This window comes from Penicillium pulvis (assembly GCF_028828015.1).
Source record: "Penicillium pulvis strain IBT 33274 chromosome Unknown contig_12_segment0_segment0, whole genome shotgun sequence".
Taxonomy (NCBI): domain Eukaryota; kingdom Fungi; phylum Ascomycota; class Eurotiomycetes; order Eurotiales; family Aspergillaceae; genus Penicillium; species Penicillium pulvis.
In genome coordinates this window covers 506,123-528,415 of record NW_026643072.1, presented here as the reverse complement: position 1 = coordinate 528,415, position 22,293 = coordinate 506,123, and the positions used below count along the sequence as shown (strand labels likewise).

Here is a 22,293-nt window from a genome sequence, read left to right as displayed (position 1 = left end):
CAATGGGCTCCACCGCTGCTGAATTCAAGAACCCGGCCACTACCACTCTTCTTGAGTTGGTCAAGAGCCGCCGCACTTACTATGGTCTTAAGGCCGAGAGCCCCATCTCCGATGATGCCATTGAGCGCATTGTTGAGGACTCAGTTCTCCATGTCCCCAGCTCATTTAACACACAGACCTCCCGTGTCGTTCTTCTCTTGAAGGAGGAGCACAAGAAGGTGTGGGATATTGCTATTAGCGCCATGGAGGGCCTCGTTGCTGCCGGTGTTCTTACCCAGGAGGCCTATGAGGCTTCCACTAAGCCCAAGCTCAATGCTTTCCGTGCTGCCTACGGAACTGTATGTATTTTCTCATCATGCTCTACTGGACCAATTGGCCCAGCCTATATGATCTTTCAGATCGCTAACATGAAAAAAGGTTCTGTTCTTTGTCGATTACGAGTCTCTCGCCACCATTAAGGAGCAGTTCGCCATTTATGCCGACAAGTTCGACCCCTTTGCCCTGGAGTCCAACGCCATGTCTCAGTACCTCGGTAAGCTTTCATGAACTACTGTCGCCTATTGATTTAGGTGACCGTGACAAGTCATTATGATTCTAACACCCATTAGTCTGGCTTGCCCTTGAGTCTGAAGGCTTCGGTGCCAACCTCCAGCACTACAGCCCTCTGATTGATGCCGAGATTACCAAGACCTGGGATTTGCCCGCCTCTTGGAAGCTGGATGCCCAGCTCGTTTTCGGTACTCCCACTTCCGAGGCCGGCGAGAAGACTTTCCAGCCTCTTGAGACCCGCCTGAAGGTCTTCGGCAAATAGATAGATATATACCTAGAATGATTAGATATTAGGAGTAGCTTCATACACCCTTTTCTCCTTGGCTCTGTCTTCCGCTTCCATATTATTATATTTTAAATCTTGACACTCCAGATTCTTCTAGCTCATATATACAATGCCATACCGCATTTTTGAGGGAGGCAAAAGATTACCAGAGCCGCGCGTCGCTCTGTGTAGTGGATGACTTGCAGATCGAAGCTTCTACTCAATGCTGCCTACCACATATGGCACCTTTATAACTCCAGAACTGCTAGATCCATGTGTATAAACGAAGCTTTACGTACTTCCTATTCGTAGTATGATATGAGGCCCAAACGAGGACGTAGTGGTGCGAAGGGTGTGGGAGGTGCGGCGAAGTTGCGGGCGCAGCAGGTGCAACAACCTCGAAAGGAGTTTGGCAGACACAGCAGGCCTCGCAGAAAGACTGGAAGCTGGTGGCTGTGTTGCTGCGGCGGAGATCAACTTACTTTGATGCTCTTTCCTTTGTTTTGCTGTTATTTTATTAATTTCTTTACTCGTGGGCAGCTGAGGCGAGTGGGCAAACCCTAAATTCAACTCCATGCCATGCATACCCGGGTGCTGCGCACCATTACCTCGCTGCTGGCAGGCTTAGCAGCACCGCACATATTAGCCATTGCTAGAGGCAAGCTACACTGGGCAAATGAAAGCTATTACTACTATTACTGCTATGATGTAAGGCCAATCACTAACAAACAAGACGTATATTAGCGTCCTGTGCTTGAATTTGGCTTAGGAGCACCAGTTCGCTTATCAGCAAACGATTGCCCGTACCTTGCTGGAAGCTAGTACTTTCCAGTCTAATATTATATATAGTTTAATCGACTTATTCTCTTAAACAGTGGAATCTGGCCGGATAGCGCTGGTAGGGATGGAAGAACCAGCTCACTATATAATGAACACACATCCCTTGACATTTGTTGATTAGGATTCGTGTCACCACCTCCTTGTCCTTTTATCCTCATCCATTAAGCCATACAGCGAGTGGCCCGTTCCGTGACCATGAGACGGAAGTGGGTGTTCCTATCGGGCAACCTTTCGACGGGTCCTAACGAGACAAACAAGCCTTCTTGAGGATCCCTGTAGGCGGCGACGAAGTTGTTGGTTGAGAGGGGCATTTGGCGTTCAACGTCAGCAGGTGATTATAAACAACCATACACTAGACTGAGAGCGGATTCGAATTCTGCCTTAGAGGTTAATCAACTTGGTGAGGGCCAGGGTAGAGGATTGCCCAAGTGTAGCGGCCCGCGAGCGAATGCATAGATCGGTCGTCCCATAATGTATACGGTCAGACCAGATCAGTTGATCTGGAAGTATTGATCCAACTTTGCCTTCAGAGCAGCCAAAAGAACCGGTTTCGACAGGTAATCGTTCATTCCTGAATCCAGACATTTCTCCCGGTCGCCCTGGATCGCCGAGGCTGTAAGGGCAATAATCAAGATACGCCTCACAGCATCCACCGTATCACTGCGCAGACGACGTGTGGCAACATAACCGTCCATGACAGGCATCTGGACATCCATCAGGATCATGTGATACGGTTGCTCCTCACTAGCCTTTTTTTGGATGCCCTCCACCGCTTCAAGGCCGTTATTATAGGCATCTACTAGGGTAAATCCTAGCTTTTTGAGGAACTGCAACGTGATTTTCTGGTTGATGAAATTGTCTTCCGCGATGCAGACGCGAAGGTTGGAGATGGGGATTTGGGAAAGGCCATTGCAATCCGGAGCTGCTTTGTTGAGCGAGCTTATTGAGTTGTCAGGGAGCACGAGCGTTTTTGGAGTACTAGTCCCTGAGCAGCCGGGATTAACCTTCTGCACGATGATCGAGAAAGACACATTCGTGCCGACTTTGTCGACGCTCTTGAGTTCGATATTGCCTCCCATCAGATCTACAAGAGATTTGCAAATACTGAGGCCCAAACCACTGCCTCCGAAGCGGCGTGCGGTGCTGGCATCAGCTTGGGTGAACGGCTTGAACAAGTGCTGTACGAGTCGCGCTGGGATGCCAATGCCCGTGTCTGTCACCCAAAAAGAAAGACAAACAGAATCCTCGGTTTCATTGTCTGCCCTGCATCCTATCGTGATGGACCCTGTATCGGTGAACTTCAGGCTGTTGCCGAGTAAGTTGCACAGAATCTGCTGTATTCGCAAGGGATCCCCATACACGTGGGTTTGGGGTGGCTTGACATCCTGTACAATGCGGACACCGTTGGGGCCTTGTTTACTCCTACCGACAGCCGGCATTGATCGAACGACCTCCCTGACCAGTTTTTCGACATCAAAGGAGACGATATGCAACTGCATTTTGTTCGTTTCAATTCTGGAGAAGTCGAGGATGTCATTGATCACGGTAAGCAGAAGATTCCCTGAAATTCGAATCGAATCTGCTATTTCCAGTTGCTGCTCCGATAGTGGACTGCCAAGCAGAAGCTCCGAGTTGCCAATAACACCATTGAGTGGCGTTCGTAGCTCATGGGATATATTGGCGAGAAATATGCTTTTGGCCTTGGCGGCCTCTTCGGCTAGCTGAGCATGACGCAGAGCCTCCGCGGTAGCAATGTTCGCCTTTTGCTCGGCCTTCATCGCTTCCGCCAATGCCTCCTTCTGAACTTCTACCATGGATTGGTTGATGGTGGATACCCGTTCGACTTCCCTGAGGGTCAGTGCATTGGAATAGCTGATTCCGAGTTGGACGACGAGCAACTGTAAAACGACGCGATTGCGATACGAGAAGGCGTTGGGCGGTCCTTCCAGATACAGAACAGCGATGGGCTCATTCTCTTCGCCACCGTAAGAGATGGGCAATGCCACGACGGATTTATTAACGGGATTGTGAGCTGCCCACGCTTCACCAACGTTGCTGAATCGTGGATCCTGCAATACATCCGGTAAATACGCAGACTCGCGAAAGCGAACGCAGTAATTCACAATGCTGTTCGCGACAAGATGGGATTGTTCAACCGGTGTCGGGGGATCATGTACTTTTATGGTGCCAGCAGCGTCGCCACTGGCTGCCACGGCCCACCCATTTGTCAAGTCCTCCTTGGTAATAATGGCCGCCATAGTAGCAACACCATGGCAACTCTGCATGATGATTTTGCACATTGTCCGGAGCAGCTCATCAACCCTTAAAACGCTAGATATCACTTGCGATCCTTCGAGGATGGAGGTGAGATCAAGAATATGGAGGTCAGGCTCTACCATGAACCCTCCCGTGTTCGGTGTTTCGTCAATCCGAGGGTCGGACACCTGAGGGCCACTCCGTGTAATATTGTCGTTTGATTCAGTTTGAGTAGCGGCTTCTCGTGTCATCATTTTCTTCTGCTGCTCCAGATCATGGGAATTCAGGATATAATCAGCCACTCCCGTAGCCCCGATTCGTCGGTAGAGGCCAGCTGCCTCCTTCAGAGTCAATGTGCCTAATAGTGAAGAGCCTTCACGCATCAGATGTCCAGCTAACAAATGATGGCCAAGGGCTTCTTCGAAACCAAATCCATGCTTTGAAGCGTGGTCTATTGCCTCTTGATAGTAACGAAGAGCAGCGCTTTGGTCACCCTCCATCTCGGCGATTTGAGCGCCCAGAAGTTTAGTCCATGCCAGATAGTTCACGTCTGTGATGACCTGCCACTGTTCAATCTTGCGCTTAAAATATCGCAACATCCTTGCTAGGCCTGTCATCTCTTCCTCGAAAAACGTCTCGAAAGATCGCCCATGGACGTCGGACGCAAGCTGGGGGGAGCATGCACGGTATGCGGGATTGAGTTGTTGCTGCTTCCGGGTCCAAACACATCCGGCTAGGGCAAGGGAATGGAAGAACATGAGAAATCGTGTTGTTCGTGCGGACCAAATGGCGTTGATCTTTTTGAGACAAGAATTCCCCAGTGCTACTGCTCGCTCATAGTGGCCGTACAGATATAACGGTGCGATCTCCATGCTCTCATAGAGCATTAGCGGCCGATCGCTATTGTTGATGGTTGTCACTAGCCAAGACTTATATGCAGCCGAATTGTGTTCTTTGTCACTCATGACCCTGAACGGGTCATGTGTATATGTTTTCCCTTGCAAAGCACGACTGAGCTGGCAAATTGTGATCAGGATCGTACCGCCGGCAGTATCTGTCTGCCAGGAGGGGATATCCAGACAGCTGTCGACGCAAAAGGTCTCCAGCTCGGCCAGGTTTTCGGAGGCAAAGAACTTCATCGTAGCCAAGAATCCGGAGTTCAAGATGGTGGCAATTCGGTCACCAGCACGGATAGAGGAATCCACTGCCCCTTCTAGTTGCAATATTGAAGACTGGACATGATGTTGAATATGGCCGACAAAAGTGGAGTATAGACCAATGCCACGTCCTACAGTATGTGGGTCTTTGGACTGTTCAATCAGTGCCAGGGCCAGTTCCCCACAGTGTTTTGCGAATCCGAACGCGTTGTCTCGAGTGATTGCTAGCATAGCCAACTGCATAAGTCCCAAGCCTGCCTGGGGAAAAGGACCACGCGAGAGGTAGGCGTCAACCATGACAAGTGTCATATGGTAGAAGGTCAGCGTGTCTGACCAGAAAGCCGCGCTAGTAGCCTCCAGGAGAACCGCCCCAGCAGCAGCCAAGGCGGGATGCTCAAGAAGGTCCGTCTCGAAAACGGCTTCAGGTTGAACAGCGGAAACGGCCTCGCATAGCCGTCGAAGTTCTTTGTCACATTTAGGAAACGTCGGATCTTCATCAATCGTGATGTCTAGAGCCATGAGGCATTCCCTCAAGGAATTGAAAGCACCAGTAGAGTCACCCAATTGTGCAAGCATTCGAGATTGCAAAATCCAGGCGGGAGCCTTGTCCACTGGATTCCGAGCATTGGAGAGTATAGCATGCAATAAGTGGCTAGCTTCGTCATGCTGTCCTTGAAACAGGTAGCATTCAGCAGCAGACGTGAATAATTGCAAAGTCTCACCGTAGCTCACATCCACAATGTCGTCTTTCCATATGTCGTCTTGGAGCAGTACGATGCAGCTCGCGTACGAGTTTATAGCAGTCGAGCGTAGTCCAGTCTTACTTGCAGCGTTTGCGTACTCGATCAGGAAGTTCCTGAAGGGCTTTCTTGTTGCAACGTAGCCTTTGATGATCGGTGCTGATTCGATAACCGCCGATGCCAACATGCTGCGATATTTGTCGTCATGAATATGATATTGAAACAGCACTTGTGCTATTATGAAATTCACATGATCTTTGTCTCTCGTGTGGAATGACGCTGCGAAATGCATGTAATGGCTATAGGTGAAGGCAAATACGTCATGTTCCTTTGTGGGCACAATCACGTGGGCTTGAATGATCGTCTGCAGACCTTGATACACTTCTCGCTCAGGCAAGCCAGAATCGGAAGTCGACCGATCGGTTGCGAGAAGCCTTTGGACCAATTGGAACGAGAAGGTCATGCCTAAAACGGATGCCCAGGCCAAGATGGACTTGCAGATAGGCGAAAGACTACTTAAGCGCCTGCCTAAGAAATCATCGAACGCGGCGTCGTCGTAGCTGTCCGCCTTGAAATGCTCCGAGATACGCCTAAGATCAAATATCCAGAGCCCTTCATGGAAATCATAGCAGATGAATCCATGTTTGTGACAATCAGTCAAAATCTCACGGACGTAAAAGGGGTTCCCATTAGTCCTTGATTGAATGAATGCCCCCAGGGGCCAGATAACAGGGACAGACAAAGACAAAGTATCTGCTACATATTGCATCACGTAGTCTTCACTGAGCGAATTGAGTGGGATGGTAGTAATGGCTACATCCCTTCCAGTCAGAACTGCTATACTGGTAAGCATGATAAATCATAATAAGACAGACAGCAAGTGGTATAATAATCAAGTTGAAGAAAGAATGTGGGTGATTTACCTTCACTGTTATGAGATATCCGCTTCATCAGATCCGAGGAAGCAGTTTCGGGTCGAGACGCCAGTATCACCACCATTCTGATTCGAGCAGACATCATCTGGGTGATGAATTCCAACGATTCTTCATCCGCTAGGTGAACGTCATCCAGGCAGAGACAAACCAACTTATAACGCGTGAAAACCCGCAGAATGTTCAGTAATGTCCGTGCAAGTGGTAAAGACTTGGTAGAGGATCCAGTCCGGAGAAATTCCCGAGAACTCTTCGTACCAGCATTCTCGGGTGATGAACGGCGGGTGGGTAATACGAGATTCGTATGAGCATACTTGTTCGGCACCTGTTCTGGCAAGTTGGAGCCCGAACCGAGAAGAAATCTGGGCAGGCCTAAGATCTCATGCAGAGTGTTCCATGTAGATCCAATGTGATTTCGCAACATTGGCAGGAAACTAGGCTCATTCATATTTTCCGAGAATGCCTGTTGGAACAGACTGGAAAACAAGTCTAAAACAGGACGCATCCGCTCTTTGTCTGAGACATCGAATCGAGCGCTGGCAAAGAAGCCTTTTCGCCGGGCTTCACTCTGAACCGACGCGATCAGCCGAGACTTGCCCAAACCAGCCCCTCCCTCAATGCTGATGATCTCGCATAAACCTTTCGGCCCCGCTATGCCATGAGAACTTGCCCTTCCTGCATTGTCACTTGATCGGGTGCTACCTTCGCCACTGGAGCTGTCGATTGAGGAGGTTGACAATCGCTTCTCTAGTCCCTTCCTCTCTAGGAGGGCAGGATCGGACTCACTACCATCGCTTGAGGTGCAGACCGAATCACTGGGGGAGCGCATGCGGCTCGTATTAGCTAGATATGATTGGGTGACCGCAGCGGATGTCTCGCTCATGGAACTGGGGAAGCTGGGAAGTTCATCGGCCAAATCATTGGCTACCCCTTCCCCGGGAGTATTTCCGGGTGACGGAGGGACGGTAAACGTTGCAAATTGGTCCTCCGGCAGTGACGACAAGTGAAGATCTCTGCCTCTCTGATACAATCTCAGAGTACGATCCAGGACCTCGACAATTGCATCCCGCTCGACTGCCCGACCCACCATCGTGCGTGGGAGTCCGAAAAACGGGGAAACATCCTTGCCGGCGACTTCCCAGCTCTTCAGGACTGCCGCATCTCCCGCTGCTAGCAATTCCCGTACCTCCACAAGGTCGTGTCGCAGACCACGGGCAGAGTTGTATCGTTCCGAGACACTCTTTGCCGTCGCCTTGGCGATGATTCGTGCAAAGACCTCTGGCACGTCGGATCGGAAGGTTAGTACTGATGGTAGCTCCTGTCCAAGCACCTCCTTGATGATTGCCATGGGAGACTTGCTCCCGAACGGAGTCTGGCGGACGAGAGCGTTCCAGAGGACGATACCAACGGAGTAGATATCGGCGCGACTGTCAGCTTGGATCAGCGTCCGGCCAGTTTGCTCGGGACTCAAATAGGACATATGCACCGTGGCATCGTTCTGGTTCTCCAAGGCTGACCAGTCGGCACTCACCCGTCTAGTACCGTAGGACTGGAGACTCGCTCCGAGATGGATCAAGCGCACGCGACCGGTCTCCTGGTTGAAATGAAATGCCTCTCCCCGAATCTGCCCATGGACAATCTCCTGGCTATGCAGTATTTGTGTACACTCTGCCGCACCTATGGCAAATTCCACAAATGTTGACAAGGGCATAAGCTCGTCCTGATCGGATCGACGCGAGTCCGTGTCATGGGTCTCGTTGTGACTCGCTTCTTCAGGGCGCAACTGATACCAGGTCGCGCCGCAATCGACGTAGCGCAGAAGATCATTGGGACCGGGATCTTCGTAAATGCAGATCAGGAGCGATGACATGTGGTCATCATCGAGATTGGGTATGCGCTGCATCTCTACGGGCCGCAGAAAATATTCGCGGTGAGGAGCGGCAACAGATGCCAGCATCTGATACTCCTCTTGCATTCTTTCTTCCTGGACCCGATTCTCACCAATGCGCGCCACCACTTCGATCGTTTTTCCTGCTCCTCTGCGCTGGTCCTCGACGTCGCCATCCCTTCCTAGACCATATGGGGCAGATGTACTGCTCAGATCGCCGGGAGAGGACACATTTCGGAGGCGACCGGGATGAGTATCATCCGAACGAAGGGTATCGAGGTGCTTGGTACCAAATACGTGCCTAAGAGACGCTTCAGCAAAAACTTTCTTTTCGTCTGGAAACTGGGATTTGGTTCACGCACCATACGCCATAGCTTGAGCGATATTGCCTCGACTCATCCCAGGTATAAGCCACCAGGGCATTCAATTTTTCCATCGGTCTAGTGGGAGGCTTTGAGCCTGTTTGTGCCGCAAGGGCAAACGGAGGGCTGATAAACGGGTGGAAGGATCAATTTGCGGACGGTGTCATGGTCGTCGTGGTTTTCGCGTGAGACCAGGTTCTCCCGCTATTAACACAGAAAAGCAAGCAGACCAGTGTGATTGACGGTGGAAGCGAAATAGTCCGTTCGATTATTTGGCATATTTGCCTTTGAAGCGAAGACGGAAAGTGACAGGCAGAATAGCGGAGCGGCAGAACGATTCGGAAAACCGGTTTTGTTTTTCTTTGTCCGTTTTTTTTAAACGCCACCCAATGCCACCGAGGTGGTTTTTCCCCGCGAAACGATAACCGTTGAATGTTGGATCGCGTGGTTGAGTCTCCCAAGCCTTGCACCCGCTCTGGTCTCTACACTCACGAAGAGACATGAATAAGAAAAGCAATCTGACAGGTCCTCGAATTGCCAATATCCACCTTTGCCGACTACTTGCGATCTTGAGTGGGGAAGCGAATGACAAAGATCGAATCTAGAACCGGCAGTTTCCTGATCTTCCATCTGAATCTGAAAGTGTCCATTCTCCGTCCACGATTATCCTTCTTGTATTGGTCACCTTAATTAGATCTTGATCTTAGCCTCTTCTTCCTCCCTTGTCTTCTAGCTCACAGTCGTCGCCACCCCCGCAATGTCAGGAGAGACGAGAGCCGCCCCGTAAGTGTGAAACTTCTACTTATCCCCTCCGGCATTTGTTTTCTGCCGTTACACCCCTTCCCCCACCAAGACAAATGGTTCCCTAGCCTCTTCCTTACCCTTGCTGTCCTGTCATAATTCGGTATTTCTTGCCAACATCATCAAGTGATACCTGAATTCTAACCTCCTGCGCCGTCTACTAGTCTCCGTTTGGGGTCAATTGCCCCCAACTTTCAAGCGGAAACCACTATCGGGCCCATCGACTTTCACGAGTGGGCGGGCACCGACTGGGTGATCCTGTTCTCTCACCCGGAGGATTACACCCCCGTCTGTACAACCGAATTAGCTGCGTTGGCAAAGCACGAGCCTGAATTCACCAAGCGCCACGTTAAACTCATTGGACTCTCGGCCAACTCCATTGAGTCGCACGATGGCTGGATCAACGACATTTCTGAGATTGCGGGATGTCCCTTGACCTTTCCCGTTATCGGCGATAAGGATCGCCAGATCGCTTTTGCCTATGATATGTTAGTGGCTTCTTTTTTTTTTCTCTTTCGCGTTCGCAGCTAGGTACTCTTAACACTTACACACTCAATTAGGTTGGATCACCAAGATACCACCAATGTGGACTCCAGAGGAATCGCCTACACCATCCGGTCCGTCTTCATTATCGACCCAAACAAGGTCATCCGCCTGATCCAGGCCTATCCCGCCTCTACGGGGCGTAACACGCCCGAACTGCTCCGCGTTATTGACTCTTTACTCGCTACCGACAAATATTGCATCAACACGCCCGTTAACTGGCAGCCCGGTGACAATGTGGTCGTCCCTGTTAGTGTTAGTGATGAAGATGCCAAGACCAAGTACCCGGATATGACAGCGGTCAAACCGTACTTGCGATTCACCCCGTTGGCGAAAGATGACATCCTCCCTCGCGAGTAATGTCAAATAAGGATAGGTAAATTTATAGTGTGACTGGCGATCGTAACGAGACATTTCTGGTCGAACAGGTGGGTGAGGGACGTCAGCTTCTATAGTATTTTCGAGTTCTATTCACAGGATGGATCGAATTCGGTTACTCAGAGATTCTTTCGCGAAATTTCTTGCTCAACGAGTTATACTCATTATTGTCACGCTGCCCTGGCTTCCTGTTCTCGGCAGTATTCTAATACAGATGGAAAAAGCTTGAAATATCTTTCCAATCGTATTAGGCTGGTCTCGAAAGCTTCTAGATTCTCGTACATGATTATGACTGACGCATATATTACAGTCGTCTTATTGACCCTGGCCCTCTTGTTGCGGCTGGCTTTCTCTCGAAGGGCATCTTGTAGGTTCTTGGAAGAACCGCCAATCGATGGTCGCGGATTACACGGAATGTCGGTATCCCCCAGAAATACCGAAGCTCTTTCTTCTTTTAACAATTGGAAAGAAGATCAAAGAGATTGAGGATTGGACCGCCGGGGTAGTGCGTAGATGTCATTCATCGACCTTTGCTTTAGAGCCTTCGACTTCTATTGGGCGCTTTCCTTTCTACCACTATCAGTGTCGGCAGAGAGACAAAGCAAGCTTCATGAGCGACTTAAAGTTTGATCTCGATGGCGTTGAAGAACGGTTCTAAAGAGTCGTCGGATCCACGAAAGCCACAGCGAGTCAACTGCTACGACCAGGCTGGGCTAGTGCCCAGGTGAATTGTTCGTTGTTCCTCGGATACCCGTATAAATCCAAGGGAGGCCAGGAAATGAAAGGTTTACCGGACTGGTTGAAGGAAGATGGCAAGAAGATGGGACGTGCAGTAACGAAATGATCATATTCAGTGGGCTGAGCAACCTTGGAAGTTACAAGGTGCATCCATAATCTTCAGTTAGGTGGCCACGAAAACGGGCGTGAAGAGACAATAATGTTCTCATCGTGTAAGCTCTGGAGGCTATATATATTTGCTCGAGAAAGTTATTCAATGCAATCACTTAAAAGCAGAGATATAGTCATATTCTACCATTCTATCTCGGGGCGGAAAAGGCCATGGTGTAATAGAGGAACACGCGACCATTGATCGATGAGCAGTAACAATAGTATATTTCGGAAAGAGTGAGGTATGTCATGGGATTGAGGCGCCCTAGAAATCCTTTCAACAACAAAGACATTGCTTTTAAGAAGAGAAGGATGTGCCCTTTGTGTGGTGTCTGCGCCTTGCCACACTAACTACCATACACTTGATACATAATGTCATTTCCTGCTCGCTCCTTGGCTCCTTTTTCAATCAATACCTTGCGTAGTCGGCCAAATTCTGGAGCAGCATATTTCCGGTATATGGCAGTCAGGATTTCCAGGGCAGAAGCTGACGGATCAAATTTGGTCTCAACAAGCAACCCATTCGGGTCGGCACCGTGCTGAATGAATAGTGAAATGATCGCCGACAGACGAGAGGCGCCATCTTCACTGGTGTCATAGTACCCAATCCACTGGCGACGATCTGCCTCTCTGAGATAATCCAGGACAACCAGCCATGGCGTCTGGGATTTTCCATTCAGACCTTGGTAAGACTGGTTCGGATTGGCACCACTCGTGAGAATTTCACCGACTATTTCTGGACTGGATAAAGGGTACACGCTTTGTCGCCTACTGGCGAGAAGCTCGATGGAATGACTGAGAAGGGGTATCCCGCTATCACTGCCTTGCGATATGCTATCATCTTCCCAAATGCGTTCACGTATCAGGGTTGCTAGGCCGAACTTAGCAGATAGTGAGAAAAATGCATTAGGAAAGCTCATATTCTTTCGTTTCTCGTAAGATGAAAAAAGGCTTCGTGCCCAATGATCATGTTCAATCGAACTGCGAGACACCCAATGCTGACACAGGACTCTGTCCAACTCGGGAATAAGTACCAGCTGCGACTGCCAAGTATTTGGGGACAATCGTGCATGAGTAAAAGCAAGGATTATGTTGGGCCATCGGTCGTCTATCTGTCGATTGGGATGGAATTCATCTAAGGGCCATTTGAACTGGAAGATAATAGAGGAGAGAAGCGACGTATGGGGCTCAAAACTGGATCCTATCATGGGCTCCAAGAGGCGGGATCGAATAGGAGGTAGTGAGAGGAAATCCTTCACGGTCCTATGGACGTAGGATACCTTTTTATAGCCTAGTTGCTGTGCCAGCGATGGCATATTGCGCTGAAGTATGCTTGTTGACAAGCCTGAGGTGTGAGTCACTATCAACCCTGCACATTCCCTAGACAGTCGACTTTCGGTTACTTCAACTATCCGGGTGATATCTTGATCGCTTGCCTGTTGCACATCTTTTGGAATATGATCCACAATTTCCTCGAATTGGTCGGCAAGAGCAAATTCCCAGAGGTTCGTTGATGCTGTATCTTCTTGTCGAGTAGCATAACAAGCCTCTTGTCTAGCCTGAATGAGCTGAAACAGGCGTGAAGCCATCGAAGTTTGATGTTTCGATGCAGAATCAAACACGAAGTATGTGAATAGGTCATCCAAGTCGGTGGGATGTTGTCCCAGAAATTCATGCATTTGCCAAACATCTCGATAGTTTCCACGGCGCAGTAGGGATTGAACCACAAGCACAACCCAGAGAAAAACACCTTCCGCCCCCGTAACAACGCTCTTGATAAGCTTTGATGCCGCTTCTTCATCTTTGGAGAGGACTTGGCTGATCAAGGGGTCACCATGTAGATGATCCTGGGCAAAGTGAAGCATATCTTTACGGGTCAATTCGTGGAGCTCAAGGCCGGGATTCGTTCCAAAAGCCGCACGAAAAGTGGGAAGGGGTCGACTAGATAGACAAATTTTGACGTGAGGGTACGAAGCAACGCAATCCTTGAAAAATTCCACGATTTGCTGATGGTCGCCTGCGAATTCATCTAACCCATCAATGAACAAACAAACTTTGCCTCCCCGGCCTGCGTAATCCAAAAATGATTTTAATGCAGCTGTAAGCTCAAGAAGGTCCCATGAGATCGAGGCCTTCACGCGTTCCCGTGTACTCAAAGATAGAAGGTGTTCCCATCTCACCGGAAAGACTATTGGGATGAGATATCTTTGCTGGTCCAGTAATTGGGCTAAAAGATGGCGTAGCAAGCCAGTCTGAGACCTCTGCTCCAAGGTACCGCTAATCCAGAAATAAAAGCCGGCGGTGATGAGTCGCTCATTCCGTGCCCATGAGCGAAGTAAGCTCATGGTTCTGGCATGGTGCATCACAAAACGCATTAAGGTAGACTTTCCGGATCCTGCTTTGCCGCTAATCCAGTAGATACCCTCTTGGTGCTCACCATCTTGTAACCAGCCACTGAGAGAATTCCTTGACTGCAACTCTTGCAAGAGGGGGTTCTGTTTATCGGAGTCGAATATCCAGTCAAATGTCTTGCTATGTGCGACAGCGACACTTTCCTCTCGATCAGTCATCGATGAAAATCTTATAGCTTCCATCAAAACATCTTGGATAGTAGTCTCGTGGTCTGTAAATACCGTGTCCTCTGAGTAGACCTTATCAACCTCAAATTCCACTGCGTTCTGACCACTCGCAGCATCTTTGCCGATAATTGTCACAATGCTAGGTTTGGAGGACCTTTCGTTTATCTTTGGTCTTTTGTCTTGTGTATGAAGGTTTATAGGCGTTTTTCTGCCTCGACTAATGTCCAAGTAGAGGAGTGCGTCACTATCAATGATTGGGCTGTTTGTTCAATGCGGTTAGTCATCCAAAGGTCTATTCCGCGATAAGAAATGATCTAGAAACGTACTTTTGCGCTGACAGAGTCGCCTCCTCCAATCTCAACTTCAGTAAAATTATGCGGTCTTCCAATGCTTCCACGTCTTCTCGAGGCCAAAACTTCTGCAGTTCCCCGACATGTAGGGGTGCATCGGGCCCGAGGTCCTGTATCAGCCCCAGGCGAGATAAAATAATCAGGAGAGTGAGTTGACAGGTGGTGCGGAGGTCATCCAGTGCCTGGTGTTGTTCCGATAGCGGTCCAATATTCCTTGGACAATCATGCGCTATGCTGTCGCTCAGAATGGTCAACTGGGCGTGCAGGTTGCATGTATCCCATCCCTCGACAGGATCTTCATCAATTGAAAGACTATGGATTCCATAAAGTTGGCCGACAAGATGAATGCCGGCATGAAGAAACTGTACAACCAGTTCTGGAGCTGTCACTGATATGGCGATCTCCTGATCGACTGTGGCCATTTTGATTTCGACCCAGGGTCCTGGGCTCCTCTGCAAGTACTTAGAAGTTCTCGGAGTTATTCACGACTAAAATGAGATTCTGGAAAGATGCAGCTAGGAGGGTGGAGAAATGAAGTTCTCGAGTATGTGACAGCTAGAGAAATGAGGGGACAGAAGGGCTGATCTGGACTAGACTTTGCTGCGTAATGTGTTTACAGTTAATCTAACTACGGTGTCCGATAGTCGCCTCGAGGTCGGATGACTAATTTTGCATTTTGGCCTGATTTTTATGCTGGCAGAAAGGTTAGAATACTGGAATTACCAATACATAGAGAAAGATCAGTCAAAATCACCAAGTCCAACGCTTATATAAGCAAGAAACCCCCATTCTGATTGCCATAGTAAAATTGCAGGTTAAATCAAAGGTTGTGGAGGCTCAAATGTGCGATTTTTCCTACAGTTCTACCTGCAGTTTAACCTACAATTTTACAATTGCCCCCGCTTAGTAACATAGATCGCACATGCAATTCGGACTATCAAAAATGAAGTAATTAAACCCCATACAAAACGTGTAATCTCGAGTAACTCAGGAGGTTAGGCCTCGCTTGACTGTAGGTGATCTATAACCCGTCTCCATAGACTACGGCGAGCGGGTGAGGTAGTAAGTGCTCGCTTCTAAGAGGACCTCGCTAGCGTTGCTCGCTAACCCCTCGCTAGCGCTACTTACTAACCCCTCGCTAGCGCTGCTCTCTGACCCCTCGCACTTACTGCTCTCTAGCCCCTCGCTAGCGCCTTTAGGCCCTTGATTAGCGTTGTCATTAGCGAGGACGTTGATACCTCTTATAGAGAGGGTGACGAAATAACCAAGGAGGATATTAGCCTATATTCCCTACCGTCCCGTGCTATCCCTCTTTCCTTACGCTCTATATCTACGGTCTCTACATCCTCTACTATAATAAGCTCGTTAAGCCTAGTATTAAAGACTTAGTTATCCTTAATAACATCGATTTATAGTATCTACCAACGCACTAAGAGCATAGTAAATACCTTCGTCTTAGCCTTATTAATAAGGTCCTTAATAGAGTAGTATATATACCTATTAAGACCTATTATAATATAAGGTATTAGCTTCTTTCCTCTAGATAGCTTCTTAATTATACTAGCGAGCTTAAGCTTATCTATATATCTTAGCGTAAAACCTAAATCGTCTACTAGTATGATTAGAAGGATTTTCTATATTATAAACTCTTTAATATTAAGGATTCGATTAGCTAGGTAAAGTATCACTAGGAAGATAGCTATTTAGAGTAGAAAGCGATTAGTATATATTTTCTTTATCTCTTATTCCTATATATAAAGCCTAGACCTTTAGAAAGTATTTTAATTAGCTTAAGACTATCCTAGAGGTAAAAAGATACTAAAATTTATATCTCTTTAGCTTATAGGCGTAGAGACTTAGAGATTTTAGTTAAATTTGAGTTTATATATACTACTATACCTAATCTTATCGCACTAGCTATCCTAGCTTATAGAGCCCTAAACCGCCCTTTAGAGGTAGCTATAGTAATCTGGGTAGCTATAGGTACTAGTAGAGTTATTACTACTAGAGGTGGAGATAGAGGTAGAGATAGAGGTAGAGATAGAGGTAGAGGTATAGGTATAGGTATAGGTATAGGTATAGATAATAAAGTTAGCCTGATTTTAGCGAGAATTCCCTCTAGCGTAGATATCTCACTTAGCGAGAGCGCTAGAATCAATATTTTAATAGTTATTTATATATAATTTATAAGTAAAAATATAAAAGATTCCTTATATACTAGAGTCTCTATATTATTTAGAACTATATGATTTATTTAAATAATAATAATTAAAGTCTTAACTAACTACCTATAGTATCTAAGATATCTTATATATATCTTACTATATCTTATACCTCTTACTATCTAGGTGACTAATTAGATACCCTAGTCAGCTTTATATATATATCTAATATTAGGTTATTACCGCTTTTCTAGTAGTTATATACTTATATATAAAGCTTCTTATATACCGCTTAGTATAGTTACTTTAGGTTACTAAGGAGCTAGAGATAGGGCTCTTTAGGGTTAAAGGGGGTGCCTATAAGCTTAAGTCTAATATTCTATAGTTATACCTAGTACTATACTAGTATAGGTAGTAGAAGATACTTATTAGGGTCCTATTCTACTACATCTTACTATAGCCTCTATATAAGCTCTAATTTAGGGTTTAATATATACTTTTGGTCTTATATATACCACTAGCGTAGGTGCTCTACCTAAGGGTAGAAATAGTTTATATATAGCACGCTAGTTACTATATCTAGCTAGGCCTTTTACTTATAAATTATATATATATTCTAGAGCTTAATCTAGGAGTAGATTCGTCGTTAGACTAGAGGTATATATAGCGTAAGAAGTATAACTTAGTTAGATATAGAGTCCTTAGATATAAAGAGACCCTCGCGTATAAGATTATAGAAGTACTCCTATATATAGTTAGTGACTTCTACTTAAGTTAGGTAGAGTTAGCGAGACTCGCCCGCACGAGCTTTATAGGAGTTAACTAACTAGAGATAAATAGAATTTGTGAAAATATATATAAAATAGGCCTATATAAGCCTTTAAGAGGTATCCCCACTATAACTTAATTCGCTAGTTATCCACACTATAACCAAACTAGTAGTACTTATGAGGCTCGTCAACTATAGGATCCTTAAAGCGATGTATCTTATAGTATATATTAGTAAGAAGTTAGGTCTTTATTCCCTAGTTAGAGTAGATAATCTTTAGTTAATAACCTATATAGGTAATAGTATTAATATACTAGCGCATAACGCTTACCACTATATATACGCTAACGCCTACGTAGACCTATATTATATACTAAGAGTATCTATTAATAGTGGTATATATCTCGATACTAAAAGGTTTAAGCTTTATATACCTATCTATATACTAGATATTATTTAGACTAGATAAGACGTATATGCCCCTCTCGCGGGTAGATCTAGGTCGTCGCCTTATAATAGCGTCTAGCTAGATTTCCTAGGTCGCTATAAAGATATCGTTATAACGAGGGAATAACCTTATACGTTAAAGGTAGAGATAGGTTATTCTATCACTAAACCTCTCGATTTCTCCTATAGTATATTCTTCTAAGATAGCGTAAATAGTCGTTAACGTTTACTAAATCCGCTCTTCCTGGTTATTTACTTAAAGGCTCACACCTAGTCGCTTATAGGTCCATTAAAGCGTTCGATCTAACATTAAGAGGCCCTTAGCTTTAAGAATTATATAGATATACTTAGATTTAAAGCGTAGAAGTAACTAGTCTACACGCTCTTAAATAGTAGCTGATTTACGGGCCTTACTTACTATACTACCCAGTCCTTAAAGACCCTATTCCTATATATATAATTTAAAGATAGTATAACCTATATAAAGCTAAAATCTATCACGTAGGATAGCGCGGATATTATTATATATGCGTTCTTACTAAATAAGCTCGTTAATGAGCTCTTTATAGGCGAAAAGATCAATCCTGGGCGGCATTTTAGTAGGTAAACATAGAAGAAAACGGGTAAACTTACAAGAATCAAGGACGGGTTTGATTAATTCAAAACAATTCGAATATAGGCCGGTTGATCACGAGACTACTATCAAAATGATCAAGAAAGCCTGAGGATTCAAAAAAATCGCTCGGAATTGTCATACCATGCATGATGGTCAAGATACGGCAAGGTGAAGTAGGGGGGTGTGGTGGAGGTTGTTGTGTTATTGTACAGACCAATCAAATAGTCTTAAGATTACAGCCTGCCATACAGTATCACGTAAATGCGGTGGATAAAGCGGTCAAGCTCAACCTTGGAGCTAAGCCAGATCTAGCTAAATCAGGCAATAATCAGGCCAGAATCAGGCCAATAACTACATCCGACCTCGAGGCGACTATCGGACACCGTAATCTAACGTAAGCATCGTAGAGTTTCATACTACAAAATTACCATGCCAAGAGCGATAATCAATTCAGCGATGGTATTGTACACCGTAAATTACCAGCGAGCAACAGCCCAATCAAACCCTGGTCTTGCTAATCGCCTTTTGTTGCCTGCTTCCCCATCTCTTAGGGTCCTACAGGTTCTTCCTATACTCTCGCTAGTCACCAAAGTTTTTTATCGCCAACCTTCTAGTAACCGGATGGAATCTTTCGTGCGGATACGGCTATTGTATGCACCCGGTTTGAATGGAGATTCTTCGAAGAGAGAAGGCGTCTCCTGGAGAGGTAAACCGGAACTGTCGTCCAGGGTCGCTTAGTTGATAGAGATCTTCGAGATCTTTGTACATTTCCCCATCGTCAAACTTCAACACCAAGTCTGCTTCAGACACTGACATCGTACTGGGGCTAATCATCGCCGAATCGTATAGTGCATACATAGCGCTCGCAATGCAATTATGACTTTCACTAAATCTGTCGAAGTCAAAGTCGAAGTTGAAGTCGAAGTTGAAGTCGTAAAAGTGTCAATTCTTTCTCTTTTAGCTGTTCAATGACTGTTACGTAGTCAGTGGAATGTGTTTCTGGGCCCTGGAGGCTTGTTCAAAGGGTTTCAATCGTTCCACAAAAGTCATCGTCGATAAAAGGATCAGTTAAAGTACCATGCACTTGCACTGCTTCCAGAATTAATCACGAAGTTCCTCATAGGACATGAGTTGACCCATCAGGTACATAAATGCTGCGCATGGGGACTGGGCAAGCCTGGGCTCGGCCATTGTGGTGTACATTGAGATGTACTCGTCAAGAAACCTTGTCGCATTTGGATAGTCGGACAGCTTCATGGAATTAAGTTTGTAATACTGCGTGATTTCGTCATGCAAGTCGCGCAGATCACGCAGATTCATCTCTTCGTACATTGGATGATGGATCTCATCTGCGAGGATGGCCGGACCGTAAGTCTTGAAATTCTTGAGAATCTTCGGTCGAAGTCATCGTTGTCTCCAGGGAGCTCGAAGGTGTGTAATTCGTTTTGATCGTCATCTATCGAGAGCTCACCGAGAAGGCTGCTGAGCTCCTCCTGATTGGGCATGATTGTGGGTGGAGAAGAGATAAGGTTGTAAGGGTGGAGCGTGAATGCGGAAGTTTGTGGGTCCTTGCGACTGGATGGAACAAGAATAAAAGACGACGTGTAATGATGGATGACGCGATTGAGATAGATAAGGGTTGATAGTCAATAAGATACCGCAAGTATGCATAGACAGACACGCTCGCGAGAGATCACTCGCTGCTGAACAACATTCGCGGATACGTCAAAACGTCGTGGTGTAAGGCTAATCAGCTGTTGAATGGACGGGCTTTAGTGGAACGGCATTGATGTAAAAGGAAAGCCAACGCGAAGCACAATCTTCAAGCAGGGACATGGGGGGACTTGGAGATGAAGTTTCACTTGAATTGACAAACATATCTGAGCATGTTCAAGTATAGGTACCTGTTCGGGGGTGTCTCGTTCCCGGCCTTGAGGCATATTTACGTGTTCGTGCGGCATCGATTTCTTTGCTTCCCGTTTGTATCCGAATATCATCTGAAATTTTGAAGAGAATCCTACGAAGGAGGTCTCGTAGTACTAGTCTGTACAAAAGTAGACTTGACGGAAATTGAGTGACAACGTTTGTAATCGTCCACTTCCGAAGCAATTGAAGAATTCATCCCTTCATTTGAAGGAGAACCAACGTAGTTAGTCAACCCAACTTCGTCGTCATAAGCTTGTGTCCCCAGGCTGGTCAGGCCGTAATCAAAATTGGGTTCACGATCGCCAGATCTTTTCTGCCTTCCAGAGCCGCTACCCAGCCTCTGTGCTTTTCCAGACGCTCGCCCGGCTCCGGTATTCTCTGAATTGTAGGATGTCATTTTCCGAGTTGCCAGCTTGAAAAGCGGTGCAAGGTGAGGCAAACAGGCGGTGATAATGGCGACGCCCGGCTCGACGGTCGACCAAATGAAAAGGGGTCCCATAGCCCAAGTCACATCGGTAGTTATGGTGTATTTCCAGAGAACCCAAATTCGGATGATACTCGCGATGCAGGCGCTGTGTTTAAGTGGTCAGCTTCTATTCACGTCCGTCCACATTTCTCACAGTCATCAGGGACTTAACAATCTTACAAGAACCCGACTGCCATAATACCACCGATAGCAAATTTTTTCTTAGTCGACATTTGGAGCTTGGCAATTCGAGGAAACGGGATCATCAGGAGGATAAAGTCATTTAACATGTTCAGTATCCCTGCCGCAATGAAGAACTTGGCAACATCGAGGCAAGTCCCAGTCACAGTACCACCAAATTGAAGCCAGAAATACTTCCGCGGGGTACACAAGCAACCCATGCAGATCCAGAGGTAGATTGGATAGGTTATTGTCTGAAACCAGCCAAACACGACAGACCACTTCATCCAAGAATCGAATGGCGAAAATATGCGGTGGTAGAAGATGAGGATCGAGATTCTGGTTGCGGTGCATGCTCCGGCGTAGATGTAAGGATAAATGTAGAGGAGCTGTAAATCATGATTAGGTTAGTACCATCACAGTTTCCACAGATTTATTCACACTCACGTAGTAGGTCTCCTCCAGAGCTGACAAGGAGATTGACCAGACATGGTGGCCAGCGCCATAGTTACCCCCTGTGACGAGTTTCAATATTGTGGAGTTCTCGGCATTCAGCGTGGTTTGTCTTACCTGCAACACTGATTCCCGCTGTGGTACCTATACAAAGCTGAAAGATGCGTAATCAGCCTTTGCAACACAAGACACGAGTCGAAGACTTACAAGAGCGACAATGATGATATAATCATCAGCCAGAATCGGGGTTCGAAATGTTATGCGAGTAATGAAGCGAGTGATCACAGCAAGGGCAGCCAGACATAACATAGCAATGACCCCTCTGTTATTCTTGCCTACGGAGGTCTCATCGAGATTAATATTCGAAGGCGGCGAACCAAAGAGCGCCTTAATGGCAGGGTCCACTGTCATTGCAAACATTCGTTTCCGGCAACTTGGGCAGAGGGAAACTGGCCAACGATCTGGCAGCACAAATGGGAAATCTGGTTGTATAACAGCGAATTCCATATTCTCAATGAAAACTGTGCGCGGGATGAACCGCCCCTTCGCAGCTCCTAATTCGACACCAATACAAAATCTGATAAGATCTGCCGCCCCTGATATTTCGCAACGAGCCAAACGTCCGCTAAAGCAGAAGGATGAGCCAAGATCATCAATACTCCCCTAAGCAAGGTGGGGGTAGCAGTCTAAATACAGTGAATTCGCTGGTCTTCATATCAATGCCAATTTGTCCAGAATATATCCAT

The 22,293-nt window shown here is 46.7% G+C and overlaps 6 protein-coding genes across 6 annotated transcripts; 2 read left to right on the top strand and 4 right to left on the bottom strand.

Annotated features, from left to right (window-relative positions):
* Window positions 1-2: 2 nt before the first annotated feature.
* N7503_001423 (uncharacterized protein) lies at window positions 3-811 on the top strand (the record flags this gene model as incomplete). Its single annotated transcript, XM_057060970.1, has 3 exons — window positions 3-338; window positions 418-532; window positions 609-811. 3 exons carry the CDS (start codon window positions 3-5, stop codon window positions 809-811), a joined length of 654 nt encoding a protein of 217 aa, XP_056924932.1.
* A 1,334-nt stretch (window positions 812-2,145) lies between these two features.
* N7503_001422 (ATP-binding hybrid sensor histidine kinase/response regulator) lies at window positions 2,146-9,063 on the bottom strand (the record flags this gene model as incomplete). The annotated part of the gene is made up of 3 exons (XM_057060969.1): window positions 2,146-6,641; window positions 6,731-8,928; window positions 8,990-9,063. The coding sequence occupies 3 exons, from the start codon at window positions 9,061-9,063 to the stop codon at window positions 2,146-2,148; spliced, it is 6,768 nt and encodes a 2,255-aa protein (XP_056924931.1).
* A 683-nt stretch (window positions 9,064-9,746) lies between these two features.
* N7503_001421 (peroxiredoxin) lies at window positions 9,747-10,693 on the top strand (the record flags this gene model as incomplete). Its single annotated transcript, XM_057060968.1, has 3 exons — window positions 9,747-9,772; window positions 9,955-10,278; window positions 10,351-10,693. The coding sequence occupies 3 exons, from the start codon at window positions 9,747-9,749 to the stop codon at window positions 10,691-10,693; spliced, it is 693 nt and encodes a 230-aa protein (XP_056924930.1).
* Window positions 10,694-11,946: 1,253 nt separating this feature from the next.
* N7503_001420 (uncharacterized protein) lies at window positions 11,947-14,950 on the bottom strand (the record flags this gene model as incomplete). Its single annotated transcript, XM_057060967.1, has 2 exons — window positions 11,947-14,437; window positions 14,505-14,950. 2 exons carry the CDS (start codon window positions 14,948-14,950, stop codon window positions 11,947-11,949), a joined length of 2,937 nt encoding a protein of 978 aa, XP_056924929.1.
* Window positions 14,951-19,838: 4,888 nt separating this feature from the next.
* Window positions 19,839-20,027, bottom strand: N7503_001419 (uncharacterized protein; the record flags this gene model as incomplete). The annotated part of the gene is made up of 1 exon (XM_057060966.1): window positions 19,839-20,027. One exon carries the CDS (start codon window positions 20,025-20,027, stop codon window positions 19,839-19,841), a length of 189 nt encoding a protein of 62 aa, XP_056924928.1.
* A 512-nt stretch (window positions 20,028-20,539) lies between these two features.
* N7503_001418 (uncharacterized protein) lies at window positions 20,540-21,958 on the bottom strand (the record flags this gene model as incomplete). Its single annotated transcript, XM_057060965.1, has 4 exons — window positions 20,540-21,020; window positions 21,095-21,483; window positions 21,542-21,691; window positions 21,755-21,958. The coding sequence occupies 4 exons, from the start codon at window positions 21,956-21,958 to the stop codon at window positions 20,540-20,542; spliced, it is 1,224 nt and encodes a 407-aa protein (XP_056924927.1).
* Between the last annotated feature and the right edge of the window lie 335 nt (window positions 21,959-22,293).